This window comes from Caenorhabditis elegans, chromosome V, assembly GCF_000002985.6.
Source record: "Caenorhabditis elegans chromosome V".
Taxonomy (NCBI): domain Eukaryota; kingdom Metazoa; phylum Nematoda; class Chromadorea; order Rhabditida; family Rhabditidae; genus Caenorhabditis; species Caenorhabditis elegans.
Window position 1 is genome coordinate 7,618,118 of NC_003283.11, and position 23,972 is coordinate 7,642,089.

General features: G+C 35.8%; 11 protein-coding genes, 2 non-coding genes and 1 pseudogene across 14 annotated transcripts; 9 read left to right on the forward strand and 5 right to left on the reverse strand.

Moving 5' to 3' along the window:
• Positions 1-296: 296 nt before the first annotated feature.
• C50E3.15 (C-type lectin domain-containing protein) lies at positions 297-2,284 on the forward strand. The gene is made up of 6 exons (NM_001038380.3): positions 297-402; positions 444-569; positions 616-721; positions 768-880; positions 1,927-2,078; positions 2,172-2,284. The coding sequence occupies exons 1-6, from the start codon at positions 361-363 to the stop codon at positions 2,230-2,232; spliced, it is 600 nt and encodes a 199-aa protein (NP_001033469.2). The 5' UTR covers positions 297-360; the 3' UTR covers positions 2,233-2,284.
• Positions 2,285-2,386: 102 nt separating this feature from the next.
• On the reverse strand, positions 2,387-3,944 carry C50E3.12 (uncharacterized protein). Its single transcript, NM_072567.4, has 5 exons — positions 3,874-3,944; positions 3,715-3,816; positions 3,549-3,653; positions 3,396-3,494; positions 2,387-3,342 (listed from the first exon to the last, which is right to left on the reverse strand). The coding sequence occupies exons 1-5, from the start codon at positions 3,910-3,912 to the stop codon at positions 2,539-2,541; spliced, it is 1,149 nt and encodes a 382-aa protein (NP_504968.1). The 5' UTR covers positions 3,913-3,944; the 3' UTR covers positions 2,387-2,538.
• Positions 3,945-4,209: 265 nt separating this feature from the next.
• Positions 4,210-6,135, reverse strand: C50E3.13 (uncharacterized protein). The gene is made up of 4 exons (NM_072568.8): positions 5,997-6,135; positions 5,852-5,953; positions 5,377-5,472; positions 4,210-5,326 (listed from the first exon to the last, which is right to left on the reverse strand). The coding sequence occupies exons 1-4, from the start codon at positions 6,033-6,035 to the stop codon at positions 4,409-4,411; spliced, it is 1,155 nt and encodes a 384-aa protein (NP_504969.1). The 5' UTR covers positions 6,036-6,135; the 3' UTR covers positions 4,210-4,408.
• Positions 6,136-6,834: 699 nt separating this feature from the next.
• On the forward strand, positions 6,835-8,330 carry grsp-4 (Glycine Rich Secreted Protein). The gene is made up of 8 exons (NM_072569.5): positions 6,835-7,007; positions 7,332-7,370; positions 7,418-7,462; positions 7,554-7,616; positions 7,747-7,806; positions 7,941-8,000; positions 8,136-8,189; positions 8,237-8,330. Exons 1-8 carry the CDS (start codon positions 6,836-6,838, stop codon positions 8,284-8,286), a joined length of 543 nt encoding a protein of 180 aa, NP_504970.1. The 5' UTR covers position 6,835; the 3' UTR covers positions 8,287-8,330.
• Positions 8,331-8,732: 402 nt separating this feature from the next.
• On the forward strand, positions 8,733-9,666 carry F07C4.6 (ShKT domain-containing protein; the record flags this gene model as incomplete). The annotated part of the gene is made up of 3 exons (NM_072570.3): positions 8,733-8,831; positions 9,040-9,301; positions 9,350-9,666. The coding sequence occupies 3 exons, from the start codon at positions 8,733-8,735 to the stop codon at positions 9,601-9,603; spliced, it is 615 nt and encodes a 204-aa protein (NP_504971.1). The 3' UTR covers positions 9,604-9,666.
• A 2,020-nt stretch (positions 9,667-11,686) lies between these two features.
• Positions 11,687-13,181, forward strand: srd-30 (Serpentine receptor class delta-30; the record flags this gene model as incomplete). Its single annotated transcript, NM_072571.1, has 3 exons — positions 11,687-11,865; positions 12,343-12,832; positions 12,876-13,181. The coding sequence occupies 3 exons, from the start codon at positions 11,687-11,689 to the stop codon at positions 13,179-13,181; spliced, it is 975 nt and encodes a 324-aa protein (NP_504972.1).
• Positions 13,182-13,914: 733 nt separating this feature from the next.
• On the forward strand, positions 13,915-15,055 carry srd-25 (Serpentine receptor class delta-25; the record flags this gene model as incomplete). Its single annotated transcript, NM_072572.1, has 3 exons — positions 13,915-14,093; positions 14,233-14,722; positions 14,768-15,055. 3 exons carry the CDS (start codon positions 13,915-13,917, stop codon positions 15,053-15,055), a joined length of 957 nt encoding a protein of 318 aa, NP_504973.1.
• A 226-nt stretch (positions 15,056-15,281) lies between these two features.
• On the reverse strand, positions 15,282-16,640 carry srd-31 (Serpentine receptor class delta-31; the record flags this gene model as incomplete). Its single annotated transcript, NM_072573.1, has 3 exons — positions 15,282-15,566; positions 15,616-16,099; positions 16,462-16,640. 3 exons carry the CDS (start codon positions 16,638-16,640, stop codon positions 15,282-15,284), a joined length of 948 nt encoding a protein of 315 aa, NP_504974.1.
• F07C4.16 lies at positions 15,932-16,033 on the forward strand. The gene has a single exon (NR_069024.1). It is a non-coding gene; the product is annotated as an Unclassified non-coding RNA F07C4.16 (non-coding RNA).
• A 1,011-nt stretch (positions 16,641-17,651) lies between the features above and the next one.
• On the forward strand, positions 17,652-18,765 carry srd-29 (Serpentine Receptor, class D (Delta); the record flags this gene model as incomplete). The annotated part of the gene is made up of 3 exons (NM_072574.1): positions 17,652-17,830; positions 17,972-18,461; positions 18,514-18,765. 3 exons carry the CDS (start codon positions 17,652-17,654, stop codon positions 18,763-18,765), a joined length of 921 nt encoding a protein of 306 aa, NP_504975.1.
• A 394-nt stretch (positions 18,766-19,159) lies between these two features.
• On the reverse strand, positions 19,160-19,675 carry clec-46 (annotated as a pseudogene). The gene is made up of 2 exons: positions 19,334-19,675; positions 19,160-19,283 (listed from the first exon to the last, which is right to left on the reverse strand). Coding segments are annotated over exons 1-2 (466 nt in total).
• Positions 19,676-19,983: 308 nt separating this feature from the next.
• clec-45 (C-type lectin domain-containing protein) lies at positions 19,984-20,540 on the forward strand. The gene is made up of 2 exons (NM_072576.2): positions 19,984-20,333; positions 20,384-20,540. The coding sequence occupies exons 1-2, from the start codon at positions 19,988-19,990 to the stop codon at positions 20,503-20,505; spliced, it is 468 nt and encodes a 155-aa protein (NP_504977.1). The 5' UTR covers positions 19,984-19,987; the 3' UTR covers positions 20,506-20,540.
• A 236-nt stretch (positions 20,541-20,776) lies between these two features.
• Positions 20,777-21,770, reverse strand: F07C4.10 (ShKT domain-containing protein). The gene is made up of 3 exons (NM_072577.2): positions 21,639-21,770; positions 21,323-21,578; positions 20,777-21,230 (listed from the first exon to the last, which is right to left on the reverse strand). The coding sequence occupies exons 1-3, from the start codon at positions 21,750-21,752 to the stop codon at positions 20,827-20,829; spliced, it is 774 nt and encodes a 257-aa protein (NP_504978.1). The 5' UTR covers positions 21,753-21,770; the 3' UTR covers positions 20,777-20,826.
• A 739-nt stretch (positions 21,771-22,509) lies between these two features.
• Positions 22,510-22,530, forward strand: 21ur-11768. The gene has a single exon (NR_069025.1).
• Positions 22,531-23,972: the final 1,442 nt, after the last annotated feature.

The window sequence follows — 23,972 nt, forward strand, 5'->3', positions numbered from 1 at the left end:
TTTCAAATGAATCAAAAATGACTCTTTTTCATGGATCTACTACGGTGCATTCAGCTTGTCAAAAGCTTGAAATGCCAATTAATATCACGTCGTGTACTGTTATTTGCGGAAAACTTGAGAATTGTCAGACAAGTTCCACAGCTTTTGACATGACTATTATCAATATTCATTTATTAATACAATCAAATTCACAAATTTTTCATTGTAACTTTGAGAAATGTTTGTTCATTCATCTCATTTCCAACGGAGTTTATGATAACTTCAAAATGCTATTTCTTGTGAAAATTTTTGTCAAATTTGCAGGTAGCATTCTGGAAACCGAATGAGTCGTGTTATCTTTGTGAGTGGGGCTCTGTATCAATGGTTACTCAGGGGAACACATCTAACTATGTGGCCTTGAAGGTTTGATCGGTTATTCCAATTGCTCTTAATTTTGATTCTAGAGAAGTTTATCAAATTTTTCACTGACCGAGCCCATAGAGACGTGTCCATCTCCAAACATAAATCTGAAAACTTGCGGAACTGGATTGAAGTATTTCTTACGGTACAATGATTCCGTCTGCCTCATGGTTGATATTTGTCTGAAGCGAATAAAATAATTTGATATATTCACAGATACAATATCAAGCAAACAAGTTTACTCATCAAGGAGCTCAACTTGGATGTCAAAGGGATGGCCTTAAGCTAAGAGGTCTGGAATCTGAAAGGATTTTTGTTGCTGGTAATCTATTTGACCTTGGTTTGTACACTTTGTAATATGTGTTTAGAGCTTGCAACAATCTTGAAAAAGCAGTTTCAAAAATATAACGAAGTGGCTGTTTGGGTGGATGGCAAGCGAAATTCAAAGTGTGAAACAAGCCAAAACTGTAGCTCGATTGAGGTAACGCATAATTTATATACCAGCTAGCAGTTTCGACTGTCGAACTCGTTTTCCAAAAATGAAATATTTTCGTTCCATGTTTAAAAATGTCTCTAAAAAATCCGGCTCATTTATGGAACAATCCAAAAGTTCTTCAACTGAATATCAAACAGTTTTCTCGTGAAATTTTTTAAAATTTGCATTAAAACAATTGAAACACTGAGAAAATTACCAAAAATTTCACGTGAGAATAAAAATTATGTTCTTTTTGTTTAATTTTTAGGTCGTTTAAGAGAAGAAATCACTCAAAATGAACATGAAATTCGTAAATAGCGTGTTCTCAGCTTTCTAAAAATATTTTTTTCGACCCAAAAATCGCAATTCGATTTTTTTGCCCATTTCTCGAAAAGCAAAAGTCCGATTTCATTTTTCGGAGCGAATGACGATTTTGGAGATAGACAGTGTTTTTTGAAAGATTTTTTAGGACATTGTAGAGACATCAAAAAAATGATCATTTTTCAAAATTTCAAGTCGATACGTTGAATATGAAGATTTTTATAAGCGAAATTGGATTTTTTTGAAAAACGGTCTGTAACTTGGCGGAACATGAAAATATCCGAAAACTTGAAACTGGTAAAATGTGGGAAAATATTTTTCACTTACTACTCAACAAAATTTATCTTCTGAAATTTAATGGAAGTTGAGTTATAAAGGGTACAACAAAAGAGTTCTCAAAATTTTCTGTGAATTTTGGAATAATGGCTTTGACTCTGTGCAACTCTGCAAATAGTTGATGTATTGAAATAAAAATTAATGAAATAGAAAGAAAAAATATTTATGATCATTTTGTTAGTTGAGCAATTGTTTTTCAGACTTGTATTTTTCGAGATACGCCAGAAGGAAGATACTCAGTTTAGCGAGTTTTGGAAGTTATTTGGTCCGCTGAGCGTTTTTTCCTATAAAGGAGTGTTCATTTTTCAAAATTTCAAGTTTCTGCGTTGGATATGAAGAGTTTTATGGCTGAAATTAGAGCATTGTAAATTGTTAAACTTATTCAACTTTTTTAGGATTATGAATTCCAAGATGATACACTTCACTACAAAAGCGGCTACAAATGGAATACCGGTGAACCAAATGGATTGGGTGGCGAATATTGTCTACAGATGTACATTTTGCCAGACACATCTTCCGATTCCCATGGAAAAATTGATGACGTAGAGTATGTGGCTATTAATAATACAATTTCAGAATACGCAACTGGAACTTGCATTTTCCAATAATTGAACAAAAATATTGATTGAAGTAATTTCAGCTGCTCCATGATCGAAAACTACCCGAAATTTTTTGCGCTGTGTGGAATGAAAGCAAAATAAATTGAACTTTTCAATATCTGTTTGAATTATCCAACCAATAAAGTTGAATCAATGTCATATCATAACTTACTCCATTTAGAGATAATTATTTTAATTAATTTAAGATAATTTTATAAAGTGATAATTCTAATTTTTAAAAAAATATCTATGGTTTATTTTAAGTTGAATTTATTCAAAAATATTTGGTTAAATTTGAGAAATATTGACAAAAAGCAAACAGTGGGAAAATACAGAATAACTTTGAAAGTTAAAATAATCAATAAACTAATAAATTAACATATTTCACGATTATGGCAGTATATTAACTTAAAGTTTAGAGAGATAGTCATATGGTCGTTTTGTAGCATAACTTCCCGAATCGTCTCCGTCACTGTCACGGCGTGGCCGCTTGTATCCTCGATTGGATGGCCCTTCTTGATGATCATCAGCATATTCATCATCCTCTTCGTCCTCATAGTTGTCACTACTATTTTCTTCTAGATTTTCACCTTCATCGGGGGTCATTAAAGCACCGAGACCTTCCGGGTCTTCTGCTGGTGATGGTTGATCTCGTCTTAGATTATCAGGAGCATTTGCCCTACGATATCGTTGATTGGCAACCGCTTGAGGCGCGGCAATTTCTCTTACTTCTTGCTCAATTTGTTGAAGATCTCGTGATATGCGAGTCCGTTCATCACTGCGTTGCCTGTTCGATTCGTTTAAAGCGAGTAACATTCGACCGACATTTCCAAATGTTGGATTGGCCTGGTCTCTCAGATTTTGATTGAACTCTGTTCGAGCTTCGTTTTCTGTGTTATACGAGGTTACTAAGTTTTCTCTTAGTCTACGTGAGCGTGGACTAATTTCTAGAAGCCGCTGATTAAAACGACCCTGTGTTTCGTTGCGCTCTTGACTTCCAGGAGGAGCAGGATAGTCTCCCCTTTGTACTTCTTCTGTTTGGCGTTGCATTAGTTGATTGCTTTGCTCACATTTTTCGATTAGTAAGTTCGCCTGATTGATCTTGTTTTGTTCAGCTCTCTGATGTTCTTCGTTAGAATCAATCATGCTTTGTTGCCCTTGGGTATATACATCAATTTCAACTTGGTTTAATAATCGGTGTTCATACGGGTTCTGAAAAAGAAAATATGATTTTATTATGTTTTTAATGTTGCAATAATTTATACCTCTCCTCCCCGAGGTTGCTCCACATTTTGACGCTCCGGCTGACCATTGGCTACTTGTGGCAATGTTGGTTGGGCTGCATGTCGTCTGACATCCAAAGTCTGTAAAATTAAATGGTTTACTAACAATTATCTGAAATTCCAGCTTAGTTATACCTCATCCAAGTCTTGTAAATCGTCCACATTTAGCTGCGGACCTCCTGTGGCCACTGGACGATCTACTAATTGCTCTCGAAGATGTTCTGACCCTCCGACGTTTGGCTGAAATGTTTTAAACATAGGACTTATGAATTTATTGGATTTTTTTTCAAATTGTTCATACCTCTTCTGAACCATCTTCTGCATTTGACTGCCGTCCACTTTGCTCTTCCGCTGGCTCATCTTGTTCTTGTTCTTTTCCTTGAGTTGGTTCACCATTTGTCTTCTAAACATTCATGTTAATGCTTAATTTAATTTTTGAAACAGGAAAATTCAATCTTACCTCTTCGATATCAGCTGCAGACTCTCCAGACACATTCATCTCTTACAGTTAGTAGCGATTTGAGATGTAATCTGAAAATTTACAAATTTTGTTTAAAACTTAAAACGAAGTTAAAAGAGGGAAAACTGAAAATTGTCAAATTAAAATAGAAAAAAAATATAACTGACCAAAACAATCGATTATAGCGAGGGAAAGGAAGAATATTCGGAAAAGGACACCGGTAATTTTTCCGGGACAATTGTAGGTCAAACAACAACGGTCTTATGAATATTCGAGGGGAACCCCCTCCCGCGTTACAAAAAACATTAAAACATGCGTACATTGTAGATCAAAAAATTTCATATCATTTTTTATCGTTTTTTGTCAAAATTGCTATCGAAAATAAAGGTCGTAATCAATATTTAATCAATATTTACCTGAAATGAAATAAAATAAATAAGATACATCAAAGAAAATTGATATTAAAAAATAAACAGACTGGATTATAAAATAAAGATTTAAAATAAATTAGTATCAACTTGAGTTCATCATTATTTTAGCAACTTCTTCCAAGAGCCTGGGAAGATGTGGATGGAGCATTCCACATGCTTGCGCTGCTTCCCGATCCTCCTTCATCATCATCACGACGTGGTCGCTTGGGCCTCCAATTCGATGGACCTTCCTGATGATCAATCTCTGCTTCATCCTCTGATTCCTCTTCGTCACTCTGATACACAGTTCCTCCACTATCGTTCAAATCAGGATCATCAGCACCCAAGCCTTCTGTTCCACGCGGATTTAAATATTCTGCACGATTAGTTGATATTCCTCCGCCACCTATAACAGGGTTGACCACAAGACTCAGAAGCTCAAGAAGATCTGGTAATTCATCGACATGATGTTCATCTTCATCCTCAGAATCGTAATCTTCTTGGTTCGAAGGACCGGCCCGATTTGATGCACGTTCCCTGCGACGATCTTCTTCGGTACGTTGTCGAGTAGCTACTAAACGCTCATAGTCTCGAATCGCTTGTTCATGCGGCTCCCGTCGTCTTTCCCAGGAATTTGCGACACGGTTCAACCGATCATTCAGAGTTTCCATCCAAGTATTAACACTTTGATCTGTTGGATTTTTAAATCTTCTCAATCTCCAAATAAAGGTTTTTCGGGCGATTCGTTCCCTTTCATACAGTTCGGCCCGCGCCCTTCTCAGTAGAAGCACTCGGTTTTGCACAGTTCGGATAGCCAAATTTTCGGCAGCCTCGTCTTCGTAGTTTCTCCGATTTTCAAGAACATCTAGCCTTCCAAGATATCCAGCTCGACTTCTGAGTTCGTTTTCTTTTTGTAAGAGTTCCTCTCCAAGTGATTCTGTCATTCTAATTAGTTCCAGCTCCTGCCGATATTCATCTTCCAATTCTTCTAGTCGTGCTACTTCTGCTCCAATTTGAATAGTGGTGATCAGTTGACTGGGATTCTGAAAAATAAAATTTGGAAAAGTTGTTATATTTTTAGAATCAGTATTACCACTGCTATCAAGTATTCCAAATTTGGTGGAACTTGCAGGTTATCGGATGCGTTTGGAACTTGTGGTTGAATCGGTGGCTGCCTGGCAGTGAGATCCTGTAAAATAAAAAAAATAAGCCTGACTTCACCACTAATCAACCTTCAACTAGAAAATTGCACAAAATGAATCAAAAGCAGACATAAAAAACTTCCAGAACATTCTCCGAAAATCGAAAGAATCTCGTTCTTTTTGTTACGAAACATAAATCCTCTCAAAAGCTAAACCCACAAAGTTTAATTTTACTGAAGACAAAACGTTCAGCTTCGGTCAATTAAAAAACTGAAAGCCAGAAGTGTTATAAATTATTATTTCGTTTGCTTCTCCGATTTCAGAAAAAGTATAAATAAACAAAAAATCATTTTCACTATTTAGGTACCGTGGTAATTTTTAAAGCACTAGGTAATCTTTAGAATCCCACAAGAACTCATTCAATACCTCATCTGCGCTCTCCTGATCATTTGGCTGCGGAACTCCTTCCAATACTGGCTCAACTCGTTCTTGCTCTTGTCCTTGTCGGGACGATCCACCGGCGTTGCTCTGAATTGCTCTTTTCAAAAAAAAGTTAAATTCTTTTACTTACATCACTGGCTCCCGCTTCTAATTCTTCAGGTCCGGACATCACTCGGCGTGGAGAGGAAACTCGAAGAAAAACGTTTGGATCGTAACAAGAAAGAGAAGAATGAGTTCAATTAGATCATTGTTCTATTTAATTAATAATTAGATCAAGGAGTATTTTGCGAGAACAAAGAAATCTCAGCGCTGGAGAATTTTGTAGATCAAAATTATTTTAGTAGATCATGAGTATATTTTTTAAAGTAATAAAAATTTATGAAATCATTTACATAAATATAACACGTATAAAGGAAAATTATTAAAAATTCAATCATCCAATCGGCTCAATTTGTGCCCAAATAACAGTTTTGAATTTTTGAAGCAAAGTCAGTTCAAATTTTATAGAAATTTCGAGCATATTTCCAGCGGTTCTTTTGATGTTTTAATAAGTGTTTAAAATTTTTCAAAAATTTTCAATATTTTCCCCGACAATCTTTCAATAAAATAACTTGTGATAACTTGATCTTTCTTTAACTATCCAAATTCCTCCTCATTTGACCTTTGTCTTCAAAATCAAGTCAAAATCAAAGAAACATAAGTTTTGTAATTTTTCGTGTGAAATTCTGTTTCTATCATCATCATTATGTTTCGGTGTAACTTTATGTGTCAAATTCTTTTTTAGGTCGTCTTGACCGACCTTCAAAAGACCGAGATAAGACAGGAGGCGTGGCACCACATAAAGGAAGTTTTGGAGAAAAAGTTTTAGTTGTTCTTTCATTTATTTCTCAGTTTCCCTTAATGTGTATTGAGTTTTGAACCTGTTACAAGTATTTTTAAACTTTAAAACAATATTTTCGTATGTTTAGTATGTACAAATTGACCATCTTCCTTCTTGTTACCCTTCTTGGGCTCACCGTCGGTCAATGGGGTCCAGGATTCGGTGGGCCTGGATTTGGAGGACCTGGATCTGGAGGACCGGGACCACGTGGCCCAGGAGAATGGAATAATGGCGGTGGACGTGGTGGATTTGGAGGAAATAGTAAGTTCCTGTTTTGTGAGAGTTTTTTTTGTGAAACTTTGGCCTTCTTTATCTAAAGTTTGATAGGTATGTGGCATTTTTATCAGATCAAAATAGGAAAATTGACTTCCTTGTTACTTATCGGAACATATTCTTCTTCAAACAGTGCATCGTGTGTTTGATGGACCTTATATCCTATACAAGACTCAGTTCTTATCCTCGCTCACATCAAAGATAACAAGAAATATTAAATTATAAACTACAGAAACAAGACATATTTTGTTTGAACAAAAAAAGATAATTTGAGCTATTCATGTTTATCGATAAAGTTAATTTCAATTCCAGACGGATGGAACAATGGTGGTGGTGGTTTCAATGGAAATGGTAACTTATTATTTTTATTCTCAGTTTATTTAAATTTGATATTTCAGGTGGATTTAATGGAGGTGGTCGTGGAGGCGGACGAGGTGGAAACGGTAAGAACTCTTCTTGTTGTATAATAATTGATTTTTGATTTTTTTTTTGAAGTGTTAGATCAAACTAACAATTAATAATTTCAATTTTTAGGTGGATTTGGAGACAACGGAGGTCTGCGTGGAGGAAATGGGGGAGGTCGCGGTGGTAACGGAGGTCGGTTTCAATCCAACTATTGAAAGTTTCAAAGTTGCTTGAATTAAAAATTTTCAAGCAATCTTTTTTTAAAAATACCACAAATTCCAAAGCATGATTATGTTAGAATGTATTGTTAAACTATTTACAGGATTTGATGACAACGGAGGTGGACGTGGAGGAAATGGAGGAGGTCGCGGTGGTACAGGAGGTCAGTTTTCCCTCAAGTTATTGAAAACTTTCAAAGCTTTTAAAATCAAAAATTAAAATCTAAGCAATTATTACAAAAATATCACAAATTCGAAAGAATAGCCTGGTTGAAAAATAAAAATACACTCTTTTCAGGATTTGGTGACAACGGAGGCGGCCGTGGAGGAAATGGAGGAGGTCGCGGTGGAAACGGAGGTATTCAATAGTTTAAGTGAAAAATTATAATTCTTCTATCATCGTTTTAGATTTTTCAATGGGACTGTTAGATTCAGAAAATGTGTTTATCATAATTTAAAATAATTTTAAATGTTCAAATATTTTCTCGTTTAGGAGGAAACAATGGAGGAGGCCGTGGTGGAAATGGAGGAGGACGTCCACAAATTTGTAAGTTGCATCATAAACTTCAAGTTATCAAAACTTGACTTTTTCAGCTGCCGGCGAACGTATTACCCATAATGTTCTTGGAGCTCTTCTTGGATAACTTTGTTTTTTATAATCAGCATTTGATTTTAATAAATAATAAAAAAACTCAAATTAAACTTTAACTTTGAAAAACTTTACATTTTTGTGAACATTTTTCACTTGAAAATTACTCTTTTTACAACTACTATATCAAGGCTAAACTAATTTTTATTCAGTTCTGACTTACTTCGTTTATTCATTTATTAAGCAAATTGTATATCGACGAAAAATGAACGAACACACGGAAATTAGAGATTAACGCTCTAACAATCGCTGTTCAAATACCGTTTTAATTTTTTGATAGTAAACAATTTGTTGTGGTGTAAACCAAGCTTCCATTAAAATCTGTTCAAACAATATCCTCATAAACTTCGACCCTTTAAAACTATCCATCTGTTTAAACATTTTGATACCATTGAATCCATATAAAAAAGGGGGATGCGGATAGGCCGTTCATAATTCACAATGTATGTTGTTGTATCAGTATTAGTTGTGCTACTTGCATCATCTTCGCTTGCCCAGATTCAAGGAGAGTTGAATTGCACTGCGTACAATGGAACATCGGTAGTGGCTTTAAATAACTGAAAATTAACTAAAAAAAAAAAGAAAACTAACGAAAACTAATACAGGTTGACTGTAACTTGTAATGAGTTTCAAATCACACAACACACCTTGATGCTTCTTCTACTTTGTGAACTATATAGTTTTGTTAACAGTAGATGGCTTCACATTCTAGATTTGTTCATTAATATAATGACTCAAACTATTCCAGTTTGTCTACTCCGCATCAGCGGTTGCATGCTCAAACGTGCTGTCGGACCAATACTGCCAAGTCGCTTACCCTTCTGCCAATTCATGGCTAGGTTACCCTGAAGAAGGAAGTTCTTTCCAAAGGCCATTACTTTGTTTCACCACTGGTACGACATCCTCATCCCCTACTAGTAAAGATGCAAAAACTGCCGCAATTGCTCATTGTCCAAAAACTTGCGGATTGTGCTGTCAAACGAGTACTTACAGCTGCCAGAATGCTCCATGTAGGCTTTATTTTTTTGAAAATAACATTATAACATTTCAAAATACAGTTCCTCGTCTCAACTGCGCTTCTGTCACCAAAGCAATGTGCCTCTCAATCACGTGGCGTCAAATCCTTGCCGAAGATTGCCCAAATTTTTGTGGATTCTGTGATCTGAATGGTTGTATCGATTTAGTCACTGGGTGTGATAGTGATGTTTCGATTTGTAATGCGATCGGAATGCAAGAATTTGTGAACCTAAACTGTCGTAGAACTTGCGGAAGATGTTCAGTGGCTACACCAAAACCATGCAGCGGAAGATAATTTTAAATTAGTTGTATTGAAGTTGTTCACTGAGAATTAAATAATAGAACAGAGAGTTTGAAACGTTTTACAAAATGTGCTTTCTCAAACAAACAATTCAGGATTTCAATTTGAGTTTTTTGAAGTATATTTTCAGAAGATACATTTATCAGAAAACATATATTCTTAGATTCTCTGATATTTCATATGAAAAAGATGAAAAAGTTATTTAACACAACATGATATGCCAAAGTTATTGTTCTATTAATTTGTGATAGTACTTTGTGATTTGATGTTTATGTTTTCTTAATGCCAATAAGTCTATAGAGATTTCAGTTAAATCTGAGGGGAACTGACTATACAAAATTAATTCAGAAGAGATGTCTATTAGTTAATATTGCAGTATGATGAAAACTTAAGTAAGAATTCAGTTGGTATTGTGTGTTATGATGTTTTTGCTAGTCCTTTTCATTCTTGTGTATGGAAAACGCTAAAAAACAGAATTGTAACCTGATATATATTTCTGAACTGTTTTCAAAGTACCTTTAAAATCTTAGTTTTTCAAATAACTTTTTAAACAATAGTTTTAGACATTTTCGAGAAATTTTTTTTTGAAGTATACCATTTTTTATTTCAAAACAGTTTTGTTATACCAACACTTTAATTTTCACCCAGTCGGCCCTGTTAGTTAGAATGCTTTTTCTTTTTCCAAATTTGTTAGAAATTATATATACAATATATTGTAAATACAGCTCTAACCTGCAAGTAGCATTTGGCTCCAGCTTTTCGCCCAAGCTTGGTCCAAAAATATTAATTTGAATCAGAAATTGCCTAAACTGGCAAGAAGCTGGAGCCGAATGTTGAGAAGTGTTCAATTCTCCTGTCTTAAAACTTGAGCGTCTGCCGGAATTTTACAGAAGTACTTTCCTTATTTTTCAAAATAACCACACTCCTAAAATTATTTAAAGTTCTAAATTTGCTAGTTTTTTATTTAAAAAATTGTGCCTCAAAAATTGTGTCCTTCTAACAAAATCACAAACATCTGCGCTGAACTGTTTTTCAACTGATTCTTTTGATAAAAAACCTGACTGCATCCTGTAGACAGCGACTGGGGGAAGTCTGTAGAGCTAATTAGCAAACAGTAACTTGTTGATGTCTAGACAATAATATGGGTTCATTGGCTATCCTCAAATTTTATCAACAAAAACTGATCAATGTGAAAATGATTTGCTTAAAAATAAGTAGAATGATCAAGTTGAATATAAGTTTCTGTATTTTTAGAGATAATAATTTGTTGAGTTTGAATTCTATTATATTAAAATTGATAAATTCAGAATGGGGATTGCAGATAATTTAGTATGTTTCAAACGCGTGTTAAGTACAAAAATCATAGTGCTTTAAAATCAAACCCAATTCCTGACAAAAGTTCAGCATTTTGGGAAACGCTTGGGCACAACTTTGAAAAACCCAAATCTTGTCCGACTTGAATTCAAATCTCGCCAATTATTTGGAACTACACCCACCAAACTGACAAGATCACAACACAAGTTCTAGGAATCAGCGTGAGCCTATCCCTAGACAATGTGTTACGACCTCAATACAAAAAGTAAAAACTAAAGTGCATAAACCATTTCCCACATAAAAAAATAAAAACGGTGTCGTAAACAGAAACAACTGTAGAGACTCACATGAGTTTATAGGTTCCCACGCAAAAAGTAAATTCTTACAACTTCCTTCTATTTACTACGTAACGACTACTACGTAACCACGCAGGAAATAAACAGTCTACGATTTCGTTTTGATTAATGTTACAATATTTCACCAATTCATTGATCTCTTTTGTACGTTTAGACATTTAGAATACAGAAATCACAAACCCCATGGTTGTAAATTGCTTGTGTTGTATGGTCTTGATGGGCTTCATATACTACCACGTTCCGGAAATTACTGTCTATCATAATGTTTTTCTTCAATCCGTATAATCATTGATACGATATCTTATTATTTCAGCACAGAGCGTAAGCCTTTCAATTTCCGGTCACACCTGTCTACAGTCGACTATAAAAGGGAGCCATAATCATCCCATTTCTCGCAGGGAGAAGCAATGATCTATCAGATCATTCACTCCGTTTTATCCACCGTTGGTGTTTCGTTGAACGCTTTCATGATGTATCTTGCACTGACAAAATCCCCGAAGATCATGCGTCCATGCTCGGCAATCATAACGATCAAGACAGGAACGGACATCCTGGCGTCGATAATGAGCTTCTTTGTGATGCAGAGGTAATTCTTTGGTGGATCTAACCGCGGCGCAAAAACAATGGTATTTAAGCTGAAACTGATTTGCGGCTGTTGCGGCATTGTCATGCTGGCAAAATTTGAGAGATAACCTAAATTTACCGCTAATTTTAAAATTTTTTAAGCGCCATAAAAAACTTCGAAAATCGAAAATTTTCTAGATCTCGTAACGACATTTATTTCTTTGTTGAGTCTATACAAAAAAAACCCCGAACTAGTACTTCTTTAATTCAACTTAAAAATATCCTTGGCATGTTACTCCAAATTCTCGTTAGCTCAAACTCTAACCGAACTCTATACGATTGCGCTTAACTTTTACGATACCCAGGAATTAGTTTTCTCTTTCAGTTACCCCACATTGATCACAGAATGATAGTCCACTCAAAATTAAAAACATGTTAAGATTTTGTCTCAATTTGTGTAGCCTGAAGTTAGTAGCTTCCAATAACTTTTTTCGTTTAGAGTCATCACCGACGGCTCTTCAATCATCGTCATCCCAACCGGACCATGCACCAACTTCGGAAAAACCGCTTGCTATGTGGGACACATGCTCATGCTTTGCTTCTTGGAATACAACCTCATCTGGATGATTTCCTCTTACATCTTCCGCTACTATATCCTCTACGTTCGTGACCCACCAATAAAACACCTGGTGTTTGTTGCATTTTGCCTTTCAATTCCATCCATGGTTCATATGGCTGCTTGGTTCAGTTTCTACGATTCAAACGAGACAACTGAAGATTTGTCATCGTATGGAATTGGATCAGGTGAAATGGCTCTTGGTGGGGAAGTCGTTTACTGGTCTGCAATCACTCTCATCACTCAACTATTCATCACTGCATTCTTGGTCGTCGTGGCTTACATTTGGATCCGCGAGACGCTCTGCAGCTTCGCGGTCAAGATGGGTTCTGTCAAAAAGGATGTGAAAAACTTGAACAAAAGACTTGTCAAGGTAGCATTTCTTGAAAAAAATGTTTTTAAGCATCTTGTTTCAGGTTATCAACTTTCAAGTGTTCCTCCCGTCATTCATCTTTCTCGGAGTGATCACTTTTGCATCCATGTTTACCAGCAAAATCAGCTATGAGTATGCCCAATACGCCATCTCCGTGATCTTCATGTTCTCCCCAATTTGTTCCCCATTCTCGTACATTCTCTTTGTCCCCCACTACCGCAACGTCATCATTGGAAAGAAGAAGCAACCGAAGCCTCATCCAGAAATGTGCGGCCCCATTAGAAGTAACACCAGAACTACCAGCATCTCTGTGACAAATAATTCAAGTCATCTCTCTTCCGCACATTAAGTTTTCATAAGTATTTGGTCACTTTATTTGGATGATTTATCTATTTTTTCGGTTAATATTTTGTTTTATTTTTGAGTCTCCTCTTTGTTTTCATATTTTTCCCATACATATGTAGATATACAGAGCCCTAAGTTATGATACACAAATAAACTAACTTCCGGCTAGTATATTGTTTTGTAGGCCGTCTTGAAAACAGTACCATACGACATCATATGTCTCCTGAGTCTCATAAATTCCATTAACAATATAAAGTAAGTACTCGATTTTTCGAACTACCTGTTGTGTCTACACTAAAATAATGCACTAGGGGAACAAATCTGACGATATTTCTGTTTTCTTTATACCGGCGGCATAAAAATAGCACAAAGGGGAGAACATGGGCGTGAATATGGTTAATGGAGTAACAATTGCGACGAAATATAAAATTCGATTTGTTTCTATATGGGTTTATGTTTTCTTCATAATTTTTTTCGCGTTGTATCTTTCTTTTCTTGGCTTTGACAGTCTTGTTTTCAAATGAATGTTTTTCATGCTTGTCAAATTACTGTTTAACAGTTCGGCAACTGCACGGGTATGTCAAGACACTTATTGTCCGTAAACGCAACTCCATTTATTTGTGATTTGATTTGTGTCTTAAATGATTTGTCCCACTAAAAATGTTTTGCATTGACAACTTACTCATGCAAATTCCAGAGCAAACCAATTTAAAGTTGTGAACATTGCTTGTTTAAATATGTTTTACCAACTTCTCCATTCTGTTTTATCTCTTGTCGGCATCTTATCAAACGCGTTCATGATGTATCTTGCCCTGAAAAAATCTCCAAAAATCATGCGCTCATATTCGGTTGTCATAACCATCAAAACAGGAACCGACATCCTCGCGTCGTCAATGAGCTTTTTTGTGATGCAGAGGTTTGTTTTGACTGAAGAAATTACCACTACATTTCAAAACGATTTTATTGACTGAAATGAGTTATGGGGTTAGGTCGAAAAGTAATAACAAAAATTAATTAATTAAAATTTTCTATATCGTGAAGCTATTTATCTTCAGAATAATTACTGATGGATCATCAATTGTTGTCAATCCAACTGGACCATGCACCAGCTTTGGAAAATCAGCCTGCTATGCTGGACACATGTTTATGCTTTGCTTTTTGGAATACGATCTTGTCTGGTTGATTACCTCTTATCTATTTCGTTACACCATCCTCCGTGGCCGTGAACTATGCATCAAAAAACTCGTCCGTATTGCATTTTACGTGTTCATTCCTTCCATGGTTCACATGGGCGTTTGGATCAGCATCTATATACTTACCGAAAGTGAATCAGTTTTGAAAGGTTTTGGTATTGAAACAGATGACATGATTTTGAGTGGTGAAATCATTTATTGGTCTTCAATTACTCTCCTTACTCAATTATTCATCACTGCATGTTTGGCTGTTGTTGCGTATACTTTTATTCGAAAATCGCTCTCAAAATTTGCTAGAAAAATGAGCGTCATTAAAACAAATGAAAAAAATTTAAGAAATCGGCTGGTTAAGGTGGTTCTGATATAAGTGTATTGCAGTTCATAATTACATTTTCAGGTTGCCACTTTCAAGCTAATTCTGCCATCATTTATTTTTCTTGGAATAACTGTTTTTGTAGCCATGTTCACAAGACTTTTAGACTACCAGTATGGTCAATACATAGTCTCCGTGTGTTTCATGTTTTCTCCAGTTTGTTCCCCATATGCGTATATTATTTTTGTTCCGCACTACCGAAAATTTATTTTTGGAAGAAAGGAGAACGTTCCAAAGTTGGAACAGGGACAGTGCGAAACTCCAGAGAGTCCCAGAAATACCCCAAACCTCCCCTACATTTACTATATTTAAGTGATCGAATAAAAGTTACACATCTGAAAATCACAAAATTTTGAAAATTGATTAAAAAAATTGATTCTGTCGCGACAATACCAATACATAAAAATATATAAAATACATAAAATTGAGTTATTTCGAATTTTCTGCAGGCAAACCACACGAACCTTATTAAAAAAATCAAATGTGCTTAGAATTCTGTTCTGGTTCAAGCATGAAAAATCAGATGACAAGGTTTATTTTATATATTATAAACAAAAGGTGCACCCGTGGACCTGGTAGTACTTATTGGTGGATTACACTTTGTCGGTTTTGATTTCGGATTTTTCACTTTCCCAGTGATTACATTTTTGTAGTGGGGGACAAATAGAATGTACGAGAATGGGGAGATAATGGGAGAGAACATGAAGATCACGGAGATGGCGTATTGGGCATACTCATAGCCGATTTTGCCAGTGAACATGGATGCAAAAGTGATCACTCCGAGAAAGATGAATGACGGGAGGAACACTTGAAAGTTGATGACCTGAAACAAAGTGCTCAAAAATTGACATAGTTTTTTCAAGAAATGCTACCTTGACAAGTCGTTTATTAAAATTTTTTACATCTTTTTTGATTGCACCCATTTTTGTTGCATAGCTGCAGAGCGTCTCCTTAATCCAAATGTAAGCCACGATGACCAAGAATGCAGTGATGAATAGTTGAGTGATGAGAGTGATTGCAGACCAGTAAACGATTTTACCACTTAACACCATATCACACGATCCAAACAGTGGCAGATATGTTGATGCTTCGTTTGGATCGTAAATGCTAAACCACACTACCATGTGAATAATGGATGGAATCGACAGGCAGAATGCAACAAATACAAGCTTCTTGATAGAAGGCTGGCGGACGTAGAGAATGTAGTAACGGAAGATGTAGGAGGAAATCATCCAGATGAGGTTGTATTCCAAGAAGCAGAGCATCAACATGTGTCCAACATAGCACGCAGTTTTTCCAAAGTTGATGCATGGTCCGGTTGGGATGACAAGAATTGTAGAACCATCAGTGATAATTCTGAATATGAAAAAACACCAAGTATTCTTCAAACTTCTTGTGCGAATAAATTGTACATTTCTCAATTTATTTTCGCCAGTACAAGTTCCTTCTTAGTACCAACTTCCTAGCAAACGTATACTAAACAAATAAACTCCCACGCCTTGAAAATTTTCTGGCGGACCCCTAGAAATTTATTTCAGAAAGTCTCTGGGCAAATAAAATTTGAATTTATCTATTGTGTGACAACGGTGTTCCAGTTGTTTGATTTTGATCTCATCTTTTCATTTTAAAATTTCAAAATTTTCAAAAGTAAAGTTAAGTTAGGTGTTGAACACATATATGTATTATTTGGAGGATCAGAATTTCCAGTTTTAGCCTACCTCTGCATTACGAAGAAGCTCATTATTGAAGTTAGAATGTCTGTTGCAGTTTTAATGGTTATGATTGCCGAGCATGGACGCATGATTTTTGGAGATTTTGTTATTGCTAGGTACATCGTGAAAGCGTTCAATAAAACAGCAGTAAGCGACAAAATGGAATGAAGAACTTGGTAAAACATGGTTAATCAAAGCTCAGCAAAATTTAAAATTTACTTTTCTCTGCTTTGTTTTTTTCAGCTTTTATAATTTTTTATCCGATTTCTGGATACGCCCCTCAGTTTCAAAATTATTCATAAATTCTGAAAACAATATCGAACATCACAGCAACAACTAGACCAGACGTTATTTTCAAATCACCAACCAATGTTGGATGTCTGTGTTTACAGATATAAACTAACAGATTATTTTCCCAATGGCACTGCCTGAAGACAGACAGACAGCAGGGCAATCATCACTAAAACATACAACTTGTTCTAGACAAGAACTCACCAAATGTATCGTATAGAAGACATGAGGAACTGATTCTGAGACAGACAATATCTACAGAGCACATGATGTCTAGAAGAACCAAGAACCAAACAAATTGGCAAGTCAGAAGTATCAGATGGTACCACTCTGTGTAACTGAAAATTTGAAACATTCACAAATTAAATAAAAATCGGAAGACGTAGAAGTCGAACTTATCCTGTCTACCAAAAGTAGTGTCGAAAATTTTATTGGGGAGTTTTGAGGACAATATTTGCGGGCTCATGAAATAAGCGGTAGTTCCACTTATTGAACTTCCACTTATAAATAGAAAACAATTCCAGGGGAAAAAATTAGCTTTTTTGGAAGCATTCACTGCGATAATTGGTCATTTTTGCCACAATAGTAATAACCTTAAACAAAAATTATATTATCCTCTTGGACCTCTTTCAATTCCTTAGATCAGTTTTTTTAGTTTTTTAGTACCGGTTCAACGTTTCTATAATGTAGACATGTAATTATTATGTAGGAAATTAATGGTCTACCGTATTGTTTTTCAGGGTTGGTTTTTGGTTTACTGTTACTTGAAAACATGTAAAACTATCAGAAAGTAAAAAGGTTGTTCTTTGACCATAATTAATAAAACATGGACTAATGTAACACAATTCAATCTCCGGTCTAGCAGTATAAAAACTCACCATGAGAGACCTGTACAATGAGAAAATATGCTTTACCATATTGTGCATACAGCACTGTCAATCATTGGAGTTTTGTTGAACTCATTCATGATGTATCTCGCTATAACCAAATCGCCAAAAATCATGCGTTCCTGTTCGGCAATCATAACCATTAAGACGTCAACAGATATCCTCGCATCGGTTATGAATTTCTTTGTGATTCAAAGGTAAGCTAGTCTCTGTTCTATGTTACTTAATAGCTTTTTCTTTTTTAAATGTTCATAAATATTTTCAACCTCACAAAAAACAAAAAAAATCCTCTACATGTATTCCGTTTCAAAAATTACCAATAATACATTAAATTTCAGAATAATCACTGACGGCTCCTCAATCCTTGTCATTCCAACCGGACCATGCACCAATTTCGGAAAAACCGCTTGCTACGTGGGACACATGCTCATGTTATGCTTATTAGAATACAACCTTGTCTGGATGATTTCCTCCTACATCTTCCGTTACTACATCCTTTACGTCCGTGAGCCTCCTATCAAAAACCTGGTTTTTGTTGCATTTTGCCTTTCAATTCCATCCATCATTCATATGGCTATTTGGTTTAGTCTGTATAAACCAAACCACGAAACTACAACGACGACAGCATTTGGATTAACAGCAACTGATATGGTACTAAGTGGAAAAATTGTTTACCGGTCCGCTCTCACTCTGATAATTCAACTATTCGCAACTGCAGTTTTGGTTGTCATTGCTTATATTTGGATTCGTGAAACTCTGTGTGGATTTGCAATAAAAATGGGTGCAGTCAAGAATGATATGAAAAATTTGAACAAGCGTTTAGTTAAGGTAATATTATATTTGCGAGGAAATTTTTTATATTTACAGTATCCTGATTTAGGTTATCACGTTTCAAGTCTTCCTTCCGTCGTTCATTTTTCTTGGAGTAATTATCTTCGCTGCCATGTTTGCCAAAAATGTAGATTACCGATATGCTCAATACTCAGTCACCATAATTTTCATGTTTTCCCCAATTTGTTCTCCGTTCTCGTATATTCTATTTGTTCCTCATTACCGCAATGTCATCACCGGGAAGAAAAAGAAAACCAAGGCAGATTTAAACGCGTGCAGACCACGAGTGTATGGCGTGTAAGATATTATTATAGTTTGACATATCTACAGTATTTGAGATACACAAGTCAATAAATATTTTTGTAAAAAAAGTGTTAGCATATCAAAATGTTCCACAAAAACATATTCCCACAAAATGATAGAGTGTTTGTAGACTTCGGAATCATCGAAAACTCAATAAGAGTTTGATAACCTTGCTTTGCCCTTTTCTAAAAAGCTAGCATCTGAATAAAATTACTTAAAGTTGGAAAATTTTTTTTTTTGAGATTTGAAAGAGAACGTTTAAAAAAATCTCTGGTAACTTTGCAACCCAACAACAATTTTCGATGAAATTTTGGAATGATATTTCGGCAATTCTAGGATTCAACCAAACTATTAACTGTGATATGATGTAATTTATAAAACTCAAATGATGAAATCAATTAACTTCACAAATAACATTAGTCTTCACCAAGCCACACTCGGCACTGACCCACTGACCGGCAGTTTGACTGCGGTTTCCAACAAAAACACAAGTTCCATAGCGATTGTTTGGCTGGCCTAAAAATGTGGGCAGTTTGGAAATTGTTAGAAAATTTGGAATTACATACCCTTAGCAAATCCATCAAACATTAACTTGCTCCCGTCATCCCAAGTGCAAGAACCGAGGAAGCTGCTGCGCATTGGAGCCCAAGCCAGTAATCCTTATCGTTTCCAGTCGTCGAAGCAGTGGCGAAGCTCAAGACGGCATTATTCTGAATAGCGTTTTGAATAGTGAGCACCTTGGCACCGAGGGATTTGCATTTTGCCGAGGCATCCGAGTAGCTCAACGGAGCAACAATAATTTTCAGACATTGACCAGTTGTCGCTATACTTGTGAATCCAGTTGGGCAATCCATAGATGCAGCTGGTAGCAGAAGGAAAGAGAGGAAGAATATGGACACAGAGCTCATTTTCTGGTGGGGAATAATACTTCAAACGTTATGGGCTAAGGTTTTATAGGGTGCTGGTGACTAAGAAAATGACAAATTCAGATCAAATTGAAAATGTCGCTAGTACAAGATAAGGATAAAACTGGTATCAGAAGAATTACCGATATGTCATCAGCGATAAAGAAAATGCTCGTGTAATCGTGTAATCTTAACAAATAGTTCAAAAAGTCAACGATAAGAAACTATCGTGCTCGTCATTTTTTTCCAAAATTTAGTCACCAGCTTGCTATAAAAAGCTAGCAATACATTCGAAAAATCATTCTCTCCCAAAAAATGAGCTTTCCATTCTCCATTTTTCTTCTCGCCTTCCTCCTGGCCCCAGTAGCCGCCATCCCTTGTCCAACTGGCTTCACGCGTCTCGTAACAACTGGTCAATGTCTGAAAATGATTGTTGCTCCGTTGAGCTACTCGGATGCCTCGGCAAAATGCAAATCCCTTGGTGCCAAGGTGCTCACTATTCAAAACGCTATTCAGAATAATGCCGTCTTGAGCTTCGCCACTGCTTCGGCAACTGGAAATGACAAAGATTATTGGCTTGGGCTCCAATGCACCACAGCTTCCTCTAGTTCTTGCAATTGGGCTGACGGGAGCAAGTTCTCGTTTGATGGTTTTGCTGAGGGTATGTAACTTCATATTTTCTAAAAATTTCCAAACTTAACACATTTTTAGGTCAGCCAAACAATAGCTTGGGAACTTGTGTATTTGTTGGAAATCGCGGCCAGACTGCCGGTCAGTGGTTCAGTGCAGAGTGTGGTTTGGTAAAGACTAATGTTATTTGTGAAGTTAATTGATTGGTTTTTTGGATCTAATGAAGTATATTGCACAATTTTTACAATTATTTTGTTTGTAAAAATATGAAAAGGAAAAAATTAAAGTTAGCTGTCAACTGACAAAATATGTGTAAAACATTTTTCTATATTTCAACACAAATACACCCATGGTAAAACTAAAGACAACCGAGATAAAATCCTTAAAACAGAGCAACGGCAATGCATGGCTGCACGGCAATGCAAGGGCAAATACGAAATGTACTGAACTTGAATCTATGTATTATTGAAACTTATTTAAACTTAGAACATAGAACACACATAATTAATATTTAGTACTTCATTTCAACAAATTCGGCATGTTCTTGCACAGTATGATTTTCTCTGTGCCAACGTGTAAGACAAGTTCGTGCAGAATCCATTCTTAGCCCAGGCAGCGCACGAAGGACTCGAATCGGGAGAATATGTCGTACATGGGGCTGAAGCAGCAGCAACAGCAGCAGCAACAGCGGATGTAGCCGTTGTAGATGGGCATCTCGCGCAGGTTTTCTGGCAATACTGATTTACAAAGTCTTGCAATCCAACTACATTGCAAATTGAGACGTCGTTCGCACAATCCGTAACGGCATCAACGCAACCTCCCATGTTGCAGAATCCACATGAAGCGGGGCAATCTTGTGCAATGATGGTTCTCCAAGCAATTGAATTACATTGGGTCTTTGTGATGGAGGCACAGTTTAGACGAGGAACTGCAAACAGGATTGGTTACTGGCTAACCACATTCAATTTGTCGTTAATTGACCGCACATTCCACTGTGACATCAATTTTTAGAAAGCTTACATGCGACATTTGAGCACTTGTAGTCGGGTGTCAGACAGCAATACCCGCAATTTTTGGGACAACTAGCAATAGCTGCTCTCTTTACATCTTCTACAATTGCAGCTGGTGTTACTTTATCCGTAGTATAGCATGGCAGAGGTCTGTCTTGAAACTCGTCAGCACCTGGAGGGCCTGATCCGACTCCTGGGTAAAGAACGTTGCAGGCTGCATCTGAGATAACGTTAGAGCAAGAAACAGCTGACGGAGAATATCTCCACTAAAAATTTGTAAGTTCATTAGGTTGCATTTTTCGAGGTCCTACTGATATTAAACTTACCACATCGGGGGTAGAAAAGGTCACAGAATATGAACAATTGTAATCTCCATTGACTTTTCCATTCACGGAATTTAAAAATGAGGAAAATATCAAAGTTAATAGCACAAAAATCATATTCTTGCAACGAACCTGTGATCGAAATGAAATGACAATCAGGAGATGCACTCACGCTTTTTATACTATGTGGTCAACTTGCTTACAACGGTTTACAACATTTGAACAACTCTTCTTTTGTAACATCTACATGAATTATCGTAACCATAATTGACAGATGTGTAAATAAAGTTTTTTTCTTTGGCAAAGAAGATCAAAGACTGCCAATTCCACAATGATGAAACTGCATTCCTATTAGAGCTCCGTTAAAAGTTGCAACCGAAATAATACTGCTTTCTCTCATAATATACAAAATCTAATGCAATTATTTAAACACGTTTTAAAACTATTGTCATGATGAGTGTTCGAATTAAAATAAATTTATCTTACTATTAAGGTAAGTGTTTATTCTCCTCAGCATTTGTTTCCATCTTCTTGCCCAAGTTTGGCCCAAAAATAATAAACTGGATCAAAAGTTGGCAAAACTTGGGCAAGATTTTGGAAAAACTTGGATTTAGGCTGCGCCTAAGTTTAACCCAAGTAATGCCAAACTGATGAAAAATGAAGCAACTAAAGTATGGGCCAAAGCTTGTCAAGAGTTGAGTGAAACATGGTATGAACTTTGGCGAAAAACTTGGGCAAGAAGCTGGAGCCAAGTGTTGAGCTATTATTTATCTGAAAAATGCTGAAACTTTGAAGTATAATTCACAAAAAAATTACAGGAGCCGATCACTGTTTCACTCAAATTTTATCTACATAATAGGTACTATGTACATAATAAGTACTTTTCGAAGCCAAAAAATGCAAATCAATTTCACGTTTCAATTAGCTTATCATTTTCAGACAAATTTAATGGGAAACGTATTGGAAAATATTTTTGGGGCCTATATACCACACAAATACCTAAAATAATATTGAAGACACATTTCAAGCTTCTGGACTCTACTGGGCATTTTAATTGCCACTGGTATTAATGACAAATTCTCAACAACAAGGATGTGCAAAATCTTATTAAAAAGTTACCTTTGTTAGTTTTTCAGTTAGTGAAAAATTTCTACAAAAAATCATCCAAAAACGCAAATACTTTTGGTTAACTCCGCATAGCTCTGAAACTTTTGAGTTTCCACAAACTCTAATAGTTTTTAGTTGTAACCGAATAATATATCTCTAACAAAGTTTAAACTAAATTTGGAAGAGTACTGTAATCTGTCGCAATTAGATGTTTGCTCAAAACGGATAAAGCGCTTCATTTTTTGCAGAGGATAACAATGGTCGCATGATATTTGAATTTGCAAAAAATTATTTGTAGAGCAAATCCAACTGAAAAACTGGTCTTTCGAACATCTATCGTTTCCTATCGTTTCCGTTCATTATGACTGCATCTTGTGGTTCATTTCAAATATTGAAATAAATTCAACTTAACTTTAGACTTATGTTAGTATTGTTTGATTCAAGCAACTGGGTATGTTTTTTTTTCAATAAGACTGTGCAACAAATAATTCGTTTTGCTCCAAAAATATGATATATTCAGTATGGGCCATGGCCATTATTCTAATCGTTTTTGGTTTCACGGTGATTTGCTCGCGTTGTTCACACACGCATAATTCAAAAGCTATATTGATTTAAAAAATATTTGTGATAGAACTATATAGTACTCCATTTTACTTGAAAGTTACAGCAGCTGTCATTCGGTTGGTCTTTTTTTTTTACTAGAATACCTACAGCGCTGGCCAAAAATGTTTTCCCATTTTCAATTTAATAAATTTACAAATGTTCCAAACGAGCAAAAATTAAAAACTAAAAATGTTACCGAAAAAATTTTAACTGATGAAGTATTGCCCATAATTACATCTTCTCGAATTTAATTGTTTAAGTTGTTTACCAGTGCCATGACAAAAAATACAGCGGCCGAGATCTCGTGAACCCGTTTTTGACAACGTTTAGTGATTCGAGCGTATCTCGGAAACCAATTTTTTTGGGAATATTGTTGAAGTAAAATAGTTTTCATACTACATTTCATCATTTGTGTGTATTCACTTTTCTCCGAAAAACCCGACAAAAAAGTTATGGACCACATAGTCGCTCACTAGGCACCGGTCATCCTCTTCAACCAAAAATCAGGTTACAAGTAGAATATGTTTTTGAGTTTTCTTTTATAGCATATTCAAACACTGTATCAGGATCACTATTCAAGTATAATCTCTCATAACTTTTTTGTCGGGGTTTTCAGAACAAAGTGAA